At 50.0% G+C, this 11,396-nt stretch overlaps 1 protein-coding gene across 1 annotated transcript; it reads right to left on the bottom strand.

Moving 5' to 3' along the window:
- Positions 1-230: 230 nt before the first annotated feature.
- On the bottom strand, positions 231-9,388 carry LOC148210054 (uncharacterized). Its single transcript, XM_088126237.1, has 3 exons — positions 9,177-9,388; positions 8,825-9,096; positions 231-429 (listed from the first exon to the last, which is right to left on the bottom strand). Exons 1-3 carry the CDS (start codon positions 9,351-9,353, stop codon positions 231-233), a joined length of 648 nt encoding a protein of 215 aa, XP_087982363.1. The 5' UTR covers positions 9,354-9,388.
- Between the last annotated feature and the right edge of the window lie 2,008 nt (positions 9,389-11,396).

Here is an 11,396-nt window from a genome sequence, read left to right on the forward strand (position 1 = left end):
GACGGATTCCAAAACAGAATCTGGGATAAACGAGTCAACAAATACAGAAAAGAAAAAACAACCTACGCTCGTCCGAGGTCCATAGAAGAACAAAGCTACTACAAAGACCTAACAAGCAAACTATATAACTGGTCATGACCCAATCCAAGACATGACCAGACTCCAGGACATGATTGGATCCAAGGAATGACTAGGTTCAGGGCATGATCAGGTTTCAGCAGAGCAGGTCTCTACTGACCAGGTCTCTGCCGACCAGGTGTCTTCGGTCGACTAGGTTTCTTCGGTTGGTAAGGTCTCTTCTGCCGACCAGGTGTCTTCGGCCGACCAGGTTTCTTCCATTGGTAAGGTCTCTTTTGCCGACCAAGTCTCTTTCGCGTACCAAGATTCTTCGGCTGACCAGGCCTCGTATTCTGACCAGGTCTTTTTCGCCTACCAGGCAGATTCACTACTCGTGGAAAAGATAGTCCCTCTAAAGGTCAAAATTTTCTGCTATCATACAATACAACGACTCAACAGTTCCTACTGATCACCTAGATGCATACAGAGGATGGATTGACATCTACGGAGTGACAAAAGTTGTTAAGGGCAAGGTATTTTCATTCACGTTAACTAGTATGACTCACGTCTGGTTTCGACAATTGAGGAGGAAGTTAATTTTCTTCTTCAAAGAGTTGGCTAGGGCATCTGGAGGATGTGGCCTACTTTCTTACCATAAAATAGAAATTAATGGAGAGCCTAAAAAAATATGTGGCTCGCTTCAACGAGAACCTCTGGAGAGGTATACTCCAACGACAATCCCACTCGAATAGATCTTGATAAAAGATAAGGACCTACCTAGATGGCCCAAAAAGATAGAGGTGTCATCTCACAAAAACTAAAGGAAAATATTGCCTCTTCCGTCCGGGTCAGAGCCATCCAACACAAGGATATCATGGTCTCAAGGAAAAGGAGAAAGATCTCATTCGCAACGGTCTCCTCAAAAAATTTGTTGAAAACTCCAAGGTACTCCCAGCAACAAGCCACAACAACAAAGTCTCCCACCAAGGAGATAAGGATAATATTAAGAGGACCTGCAGTATGAGAATCTAGTTAAAAAAAACGAGAATAAAAAAAGAATGACGAGTATCACGAGAAGGCTATTACACTACCTTGAAAAGCAATTGATTAAAGTATGGAGTTTCTACTTCAGACAATGGTAAGTTTGCTGTGTAATTCTGGTTGTTTGTGATTATGAAAGTTTAGGTTTAATTTTCTGGTAATTGCATATTTGGTCGACCGCATAATTTATGACTGATTTTTTGGCAACTGCATGTTGATAAAGTCAAATATTATGTTTCCAAAGATACTTACTTGTTTGTGATTTAAAAAAGCTCATACCATCTGAAATTTAATTAATTCCTTATTACTTGAGCAATTATCTCTTAACATATTCTGAATAAGACTTTTGACATTTGAAATGTAACTAAACCTTTATTACTTGAGCGCTTATCTTTTATTCTAAATGAATATCTCTCAAGTGGGGGCATGGGTAAGTAAATTAATAGCTGGTCAAGGAACTCGAACTGGGACAGACTTAGAAGTAGGCCGAAAAGCTAGAAGCCAGTCAGTAAAACCAGGGAAAAGAATCCCAAAGATGCTAAAAGGCACGTGTATAGGCCCAACAAGGTTAAAACAAAAGACAGGCAAACCTAACCAATCAATAAAACCGAGGAGTAGAAACCATTTGGTAAAAATCAAAATAGGTTAAAAACCCAGGGGCATTAATTAACTTAGGGTAAAAAACCAACAAAAGCCAAAAGGTTAGAAACCTAAGGTCGACTAGACTCAGAGTATAAAATCATTGGCAAAAGCCAAATAGGTTAGAAACCCAAGAGTGAATCCTGGGGTATAGAATCATGGGCAGAAGCCAAATAGGTTAGAAACCTAATGAATTACCACCGGCCCTGCTGAGAAGTTAAATCCCAAGGCCAAAATCTAGCGGTAAAAACTAACCGTATAGTAGTGCCTAAGAGACTTGATTATAGCCAACTACAACAAAAGAGAATGGGGGTTAGGATAGCCAGCCCATAATGATGACAACTGACAGCGACAAATACTCTTAATATAGAAGTCCTAACGTGCTTTATGCCTTCTATTTTGAGAGTTGGGGCTATTGTTATAGGAAGAAATTGGAGATCAGATTAAACAACCGAAAAGGAGGAATGAAGTCGAAGAAAAAGCAGACCCGCGAAGCAAGGTAAGTGGGTTGGGACCCGACAACCCGGGCTGGCTATAACCGACCCGGGGTTAGCGTCAAGCAGTCATTGACCAGACCTCGGCTCTGAAACCTTCTCGACATTGAAGAGTTCTCGGCCATCGATTCTTCCCCACCCTCACACAATCCCAATCCGAGTTGACTCGGTCCTGAATGCAGCATGAGATCCACTCTGTCTAGATCTTTCGAATGTAATAAGATTCGACTTATGTAAATCCTAAAGGGAATAGGATTCGACTGATGTAAATCTTGAAGGGATTAGGATTCGACTTCTATAAATAGGAGGGTGAGCCAAACCTAAAGGTATGCTTAAAGATCCCACTATTTACTATGCTACAAATGTCTACTATTTGCTACGCCAAATTACCATACTATCCATACTCGACTACTCCAATCCTAAATTAAGCATCGGAACCTGTGTAGCAAGATTCGCACCGGTCGTTAGTTCTTATTCTATTTTGCAGGTCTCGTCAATCCATTTATTATAGAAGATTGATGTGAATTTGGCGAGATCCCAGGAGGCCAAATTTCCGCATCAACAAGATTCATATTTTCTTGTAGAAATATTGATATTATAAGTAAACTAATGTAAACAAATCTCACATATTAAGGTATTCAACAATCAACAATATAAAATATATTATAAAAATAAAAAATAAAAGAATTTGAACAAAAAACCTGAAACTTTGAAACCACTAGATTGATTGAGCAAATAAGAATTTATACTATAGCAATTTATGATCAATCATGTTTGGGGGAAAGAATACCCTGGACACGTGGAGGACCCCTATTGGTTCTCCAAGATGACTTATGAGTCATGCCCAGCTCGGACTGCCGAGATCACCACCGTTAGCGTTGATGGGTGCTAAGTATGAGGGCCGAGGTGAACCTGGCCAAGGTCCGACCTACCGGGAAGCTCGGTAGGGGCCGATGTGAGCTGCTGTCAGCGGCGTGATTATCGGGTGTAACCAACGGTCCCGAGATTATCGGGTGTAACCGACGGTCCCGAGATTACCGGGTGTAACCGTCGCGAGATTAGCGGGACTACCACCCATAAGTAGAGGACCTCACTCCACGATCAGGTACGATGATTTCTGACCTCGAACTAAACTAAGAATCCGACCTGTACTGACTTGATCGTCGGAGTGCTCACCTTTTTGTGCAGGTCCGCCCCAGGTATTCAGATCGGTCCGGGGGCCGAGTTCGAGCTGCAATCGGAAATACACTGCTGTGCATATCCTTGCATAAACATTTGGCGCCGTCTGTGGGGAACGACAATCTAAGTCATCCCAATCCTTTTAAACCAATACGCAAGCGAAAATGGTTCAACCAGCAAACTCGACCAATACGGCGGATCGGAGGACTCTAGCCGCCAGCGATGCCCACCAGAGGGAGGTCGGAGCGGCAGTGGTAGAGGGGCAAGGCCACGGCGGCCCGGCAACAGAACCCCTCCGCAGGTCGGCACGAATCACCGCGCCTGTTCTGCCGCCTGCGCACCCGAGGACATCCAAGACCACCCGTGGCCGAGGTGGGACCTCTAAGAAGGGCGCCAGGGGTCCAGCCCCGGCTCCAGCGAGTGAGGAATTTGATGCACTCCAGAGAGAAATGGAGGCAATGCGCACACAAATGCGGTCCATGGAGGAAATGTATAATGAAATGATACTAGCCGCAGGCGCAGGGTCCCGATCTGAAAATCGAGTGACGCGCGTTGACATACGGGAGCAAAGGGGTTCCCACCTCGGCCCAGCCGAGGAGGAACATCCCGAGGACAACGAGAGCGAGGGGCACACTCGCCAGAGAGGAGACCTTCGTGAGCACCTCAACAGAAAGAGAGACTCATCCCTCCGAAAAGGACAGTCACCATCCTGCTCACACCGGAGCTCCAACAAGCAGGCTGAATCCTCTCGCAACCCAGTAACTCCTGCAGGAATGATTACCAGGGAGGAGTTCGACTAGCTGAGGGGCCAGCTCGACGCTCAGGTGGAGGCCTTAAAGGCTAAATGTGAGCAGAAAGAAGGTCCACTGAACGATGGCGACTTGGGAGAATCGCCCTTCACCTCGGACGTTTTGGAAGCACCGATCCCTCCGAAGTTCAAAGCTCCTACTGTGAAACCTTATGATGGGTCGAAAGACCCCAAGGATTATGTTGAGGTCTTTGAAGGCCTCATGGACTTCCAAGCGGCATCAGACGCAATCAAATGCCGCGCCTTTCAGATCGCGCTTACTGGCAGCGCGCGATTGTGGTATCGGAGACTGCCAGCCAGGTCGATCTCGACCTACTCTCAGCTGAGAAGGGAGTTCCTCGCCCAGTTCTCTTCTCGGCATTATGACAAAAAGACAGCGACCCATCTCGCCACCATCAGATAGAAGGAGGGTGAGACGCTGCGAGAATATGTCACCAGATTCCAGGAGGCGCAGTTGAAGGTCGCACACTGCTCCGACGACTCGGCCATGTGCTATTTTCTCACCGGTCTAGCCGACGAGGCCCTCATGGTGAAACTCGGAGAGGAGGCCCCGGCCACCTTCGCCGAGGTGCTTCAGAAAGCGAAGAAAGTCATCGATGGACAGGAGCTCCTTCGAACCAAAACCGGCCGACCAGAACGAAAAATCAGCCGAGGCAGAAGTGGAAAAGATATAGAAAAGACAGATCCCAAGTCCAAGGACAAGGGATCCTTTTCCAGCGGCCGGACTGAGTATCGGAGGGCGGAGAACGGACCTACCAGAAGCCGACCTTACGAACGCTTCACCCCGACCACGATTCCAATTTTCGAGATCCTAACGAACATCGAGGAGTCTGGAATGGAAAAACTACTCAAACGTCCTGAGAAGCTTCGGAGAGGCCCGGAGAGACGCAGCAAGGACAAATATTGCCGCTTCCATCGGGAGCACGGCCATAACACGTCGGACTGCTGGGAGTTGAAGCGCCAAATTGAAGATCTAATTCAGGATGGCTACTTCAAGAAATTTGTGGGAAAACCCAGGACCAGCTCGACAGAAAAAAAGGAAGAGCGGAAGCGTTCGAGGACGCCGCCCCGGCGCACTGACCGAGCTGCGATCATCAATACCATTTTCGGAGGGCCAAGCGGGGGTCAGTCCGGACATAAAAGAAAGGAGCTAGCTCGTGCAGCCAGGCGCAAGGTGTGTATCATCAGGGAGCAGAGGCCGACCTGCTCAATCACCTTCGACGGTGCAGACTTGGAGGAGGTTCACCTGCCCCACAATGATGCACTTGTGATCGCTCCCTTGATTGATCATGTGGTGGTCAGGAGGGTGCTGGTAGACGGAGGCGCATCTGCTAACATCCTATCCTTACCGACCTACCTCGCCCTGGGATGGACGAGGTCGCAATTGAAGAAAAGCCCGACACCGCTGGTTGGGTTCTCCGGAGAATCAGTCGTCCCAGAGGGTTGCATCGACTTGCTGGTCACGCTTGGACAGGACCAAACTCGGGTCACCCAAATGGCCGAGTTTGTGGTGATTGACGGTAGATCGGCCTATAACGCCATCTTTGGAAGGCCCATCATCCATTCATTTCGGGCCATTCCCTCGACAATTCATCAAGTTTTGAAGTATTCCACCCCCAATGGCGTAGGCACGATCCGAGGAGAACAGACCGCTTCAAGGGAGTGCTATGCCTCCGCACTCAAAGGTACATCGGTCTGCGCCCTTGAAACTCTCACCAGTAGGGATGGGACGCTCGAGTCTGAGGCCGACCCGCCGAGGAGGGAGTTTGCCGCACCCACTGAGGAGCTCGAGCTTGTTCCTCTGCTTAGTCCCGAGAAGCAAGTGAGCATAGGAACCAAGCTGGGGGCCACCAACAGAGAGGAGCTAATCCACTTCCTCCGGTCCAACTCGGATGTCTTTGCGTGGTCCCATGAGGACATGCCTGGCATTGACCCGAAAATTATGACGCATCGCCTCAGCATAGATCCGTCATTCCGACCTGTAAAGCAAAAAAGAAGACCGGGCACGAACTACTTACCTTCATGGACACCTACTCTGGGTACAACCAAATCAAGATGCATGTCCCAGATCAAGGAAGAGTACCAAGCGAAAGACTCTCGAATGGAGAGGTATTTGGGCAAGGTCAGATCGTACCTCGCCCAGTTTCGAACTTACGAAGTACGCCGGGTTCCCCGAGCAGAAAATTCTAATGCTGACGCCTTAGCCATGTTAGCATCGGCGTACGAGACCGACCTGGCCAGGTCGGTCCCCGTCGAGATCTTAGATAATCCCTCGATCTCAGAGCCAGATCTGATGAAGATCGGCGCTCCAGAGTCCTCATGGATGGACCCGATTGTGGACTTCATTAGGGGCAACTCACCACAAGACCCCAAGGAGCGCAGAAAGTTGGCAAGGCGAGCAGCTCGGTTCGTGGTCCGAGGTGGAGTGTTGTACCGACGCGGCTTTTCCCTGCCTTTATTGAGATGCCTAACCCCTGAAGAGGGCCTGTACGTCCTCAGAGAAATCCACGAAGGAGTGTGCGGCAATCACTCAGGCGCCCGGTCGCTGTCAGCCAAAGTGATCCTACAAGGATACTATTGGCCGACCCTCAGCCAGGACGCCAAGAAATTCGTTAGAACTTGCGACAATTGCCAACGCTACGGAACCATAATCCACCAACCTCCCGAGCTGCTCACCCCCATCTCGGCCCCGTGGCCATTCGCGCAGTGGGGGGTAGATATCATTGGTCCTTTCCCTTTGGGCAAGGGCTAGACCAAGTTTGCTGTGGTTGCTGTGGATTACTTCACAAAGTGGGCCGAGGCCGAGGCGCTCTCCCACATAACGGAATCCAGAGTCACGTCCTTCGTATGGACAAATATCATATGTCGCTTTGGTATACCGCAGGCCATTGTGACGGACAATGGGAGGCAGTTCGACAACGGCAAGTTCAAAGACTTTTGCAGCAAGCTTGGCATAAGTCACCTTAGCTCGTCCCCCGCACATCCGCAAGAAAATGGGCAGGTGGAGGCAGTCAACAAGATCATCAAGCGAGGCATCAAACTTAGACTGGACTCCAAGAAAGGCCGGTGGGCCGAGGAGCTACGAGAGGTTCTATGGTCGTACCGGACCACCCAAAGAGAATCGACGGGTGAGACCCCGTTCTCCCTGGCCTTCGGCTCCGAAGCTGTCGTCCCGGTTGAGATCGGCATGCCATCTGACAGAGTCGAGCATTACGAGCCTACGGTAAATGCGGAAGAGCTGCTCCTCAACCTCGACTTGTTGGAAGAAAGAAGAGCAATGGCCCAGCTACGCCTGGCGGAATATCAGGGCAGAATGGCCAGACATTACAACGCCCGCGTTCGACCTCAGACCTTTCAGGTCGGACATCTGGTCTTAAGGAGGGTCCAAACCCATGTGGGTGCCCTTGATCCGACCTGGGAGGGCCCATTTGAGGTCAAGGGCATAATCCGACCTGGGAAGTACGTATTGGCCGATCTGAAAGGAGACGTCCTCGCGCACCCGTGGAACGCGGAGCACCTGAAGCGTTACTATCCTTGAAATGCCAAAAGGGTATTCAATGGATCTGTAACGACTGTTTCACAAGAATTATGATCAGAATAAATGAGATGATTTAATTTCATGGTTCCGAGTTCGACCAGAAATTAAATGGGGGCCACGGACTCCCACATGATCACATTCCAGTAGTCGATTAAAATCCAATCCTCCAAAACCTAAGGGTACGAGGTGCGATGCCAAAATCACTGACGAACCTAAAATTCAAACCTTCAAGGTAAAGGGGCGATGTGAAAAGTTCAAAATGATCAAGACTCCAAACTTGAGGGTACGAGGTGCGATATGAAGAATAGCTACGGACTTTGGATTTTAGCTTTTTAACGTTTTTAAGTTAAGGGTGCGATGTTAACAAATCCAGAGTTGGTGCAATGCATTGAACACTAGACAGATATTCGAATTCAAAATTTCAAGAATTTTTGAAGGCGCGACCTCAAAAGTACGAGGTGCGAGGTGACATTAGCTTTAGCTTAAAGAAAAAGCAAAGAAAGGAAGGCAACAAAGTAAGAACAAATAGGAGCCTCTTTATTGAATGGAGAGCAGAGCTAAGGCTTATAGACCTTGCAGCTCTGCCCTAACACTTACAAAAAACAAAAGAGAAGAGAAGAAAGACAGAGAAAAGCCTCTTGAAGGGTGGTCGCCTAAGCGCCTGCTTGAGGAGCGCCCTCTTGAGTGGTGCCGACCTGATCCTCTTCGAGGTCGGAGTAGTCAGAGTCCAGATCTCTGACCTACTTATCCACAACCGCTTGGGGGCCAGAGGTGTCGCCAGGCCCAGACGCCCACTGCTCGGCATACTTCTTCTTCAGACCACTGAGATCGATCTGAAGGTCAGGAATGTCGGAGGCAATGCCCTTCATGAGAAACTTGAAGCCCGCGTCAGAGAAGTCTTTGGCAAATCCATCGAAGTCAGGATGTTGCCTAAACGATTCCTCCAGTAGGACTCCATTGCTGAGACGCTCCTTCACCGTCTCCAGCTCGGCAGTCGCACGCTTCAGCTCCTCCTCCTTCGCTTCAAGCGCCTGGAGCATCTCGTCCTTCTCCTTGAGGAGTTGGAACTTCTCCTTCTCCAAGCCCCTAGTGATGGCATGAGCAGCTCGGAGCTGGGCCTTGCGTCTGTCCTCTTCCTTCTTCAGCAGCTCGGCCTTGGTCTCCACCTCGGCCTTCAAATTTTCCACCTCAGAGTGAGCCTTCAGTAGCTCATCCTTCATGGTGGAGGAAGCAGCCTCCAAGGCAGCGGAGAACTCCTCTTTCTCCCTCGCTGCCAGAACTTCCCTCCCATCCAGCTCGGCCTTTACAGCCAGAGCCGATTGAATGGAAGCAACGAACGCCTGAGAAAAGGTACAAGGAAGAGAATTAGACCGAGCTACCTGTTAGGTAAATTAAGCAAAAATGGAGACACTAGTCTTACCTCAGCAGCGTAGTCGATGGTCCTCTGCAGAACGGACCCTGGGTCGCTCACAAATTTGGACGCCCTCCTTAGGCAGCGGTCCAAACTTGCGGCCGAGATGCGGGACACCTGGTCCCTCACCCCAGAACTTGACGGCTCAACTCTGAACCGTGCCGTCACGTCGGACGTCCCGCCCATCCTGGCCTCGGGATCGTCCACCCGATCTGCGTAGCTCGCAGGCAAGACCCTATGAGCTCCGACCTCCAAGGGGGAGGTTGTCTTTTTCTTCTTCTTCCTTCGCTTCAGAGGGACTTCCTCCCTCACCTCCTCGCCCGAAGGCAAAGCGTCCACCGCCTTGGTCTGATCCCTGGGCCGCTTCTCCCTCGAGGGACCCCAAGAAGACTCCAGCTCGATCACTGGGGTTGGATCTTCCGAGGCTGGTCCTACCACAGCGGGAGTGGCAGGTTTCGAACTCTGGGCGGCCTCAAGAGCATGGGCTCGGCCCTTGGACTTGCGCTTCACGTTGCTTGCAAATCCGCAAACCATGCCTGCAAAATAGAGAACAGGGGGTCAGCACAAGGTCAGAGGAAAAAGGAGGGAAGCAAGCTCGGCATACCAAGTTCGGAGTTCGGCCTTGTGGATTCAATAGGACGAACTGCGGGGTTGTAGTCTAGCAGCCCGGACTCAAGCAGCAGCTTGTCGGTCACCAAGGTTCCGACCTTCCTACCCCTCAGAAAACGCTCCTTGTAGTATTTCAGCGTGTCGAAGGAGGCTTGCGTAAGCTCGGGGACTGGTCGGATTGAAACTGCACAAAGACAAAATTTGAGTTAGACCTGAATAACAAGAAAGAAGTTATCACAAAAATAAGAACTACTCCGTACCTAGGTTCCCAAACCTAGTGGGAACGTCAAAGAAGGAACGACCTGACTCGTCCTTTGCCAGTCATTCCCCAGAAGCGTAGAACCACTTCCTCACCCATCCCTTGATGGAGGTCGGCCCCTTAACTATACCGTCTGCGCCTTTCCTTGGGCACATATAGAACCGACAAGGCTTCTTAGCTATCATTTTCGCTTCGAAGCACGCAAGGAGCTGGTCTACGTCCAACAGCTCGGCCTCTTCACTATCCCGGGCTCATAGCCAAAAAAGGATGGCCAAAGCAAAAATGACACCCCACCCATTGGGGGCCACTTGAGCCGGAGCCAGCCCTGTTCGGAAAAGAAACTCTTGGACGAAAGGGTGAAGGGGAAGTCTGAGGCCGTACTCAAACATTTTGAAGTAGAGAGTGACCCATCCCTCCGGAGGATTGCCAGCTCTCTCCCCCTCCTCCGGCATCCTAAGGAGGACATTCTCAGGAATAGCGAACCCCCTACGAAGGGATCTGAGGTAACGCTCAGGTAGCCTAGAAGGGTATTCCAAACCCTGACCCGAGGTGGAGGCATCACTATCCTCCCCGTCATCGGAGAGCCTAAAGTTTTCTATCTCTTCGAGCTCGGACTCTAACCTACGAGCCAAATCCTCATCGGATCCTAAGTTGCTGCTAAAAGAGGACGACATGGCAACTACGTTCGAAAGAGAAAGTGAGGGAAGAGACCGACCTACCAAGGGTTCGAGCTACCTTCAGATCGAACTCCAAGAATTCAGGGAACGTAAGGTATGACCTGAAGGACTGGGGGTATTTATAGCTCGCCGGAAAAATTTCCCCACCGTACACGTGTAATCAAACGAGCGGCTAGGATCCTCCCTAAGATCCGAAGCGTCGAAATATTTGAATATTCCGACGATAAATCTACCGCAACGGTTATATTTTCCCACGAATAGGAAATCGCCACGCGTCCAAAGCAAGTCGAATGAATTTCTCTGCCAGGTCGAGATCGGACCAGACAGAGAGGGGGCCAATGTTTGGGGGAAAGAATACGCTGGACACGTGGAGGACCCCTATTGGTTCTCCAAGATGACTTATGAGTCATGCCCAGCTCGGACTGCCGAGATCACCACCGTTAGCGTTGATGGGTGCTAAGTATGAGGGCCGAGGTGAACCTGGCCAAGGTCCGACCTACCGGGAAGCTCGGTAGGGGCCGATGTGAGCTGCTGTCAGCGGCGTGATTATCGTGTGTAACCAACAGTCCCGAGATTATCGGGTGTAACCGACGGTCCCGAGATTACCGGGTGTAACCGTCGCGAGATTAGCGGGACTACCACCCATAAGTAGAGGACCTCACTCCACGATCAGGTACGATGATT

This window comes from Momordica charantia (genome assembly GCF_013281855.1).
Source record: "Momordica charantia cultivar OHB3-1 chromosome 7 unlocalized genomic scaffold, Mcharantia_2.0 BLBB01000007.1, whole genome shotgun sequence".
Lineage (NCBI taxonomy): Eukaryota > Viridiplantae > Streptophyta > Magnoliopsida > Cucurbitales > Cucurbitaceae > Momordica > Momordica charantia.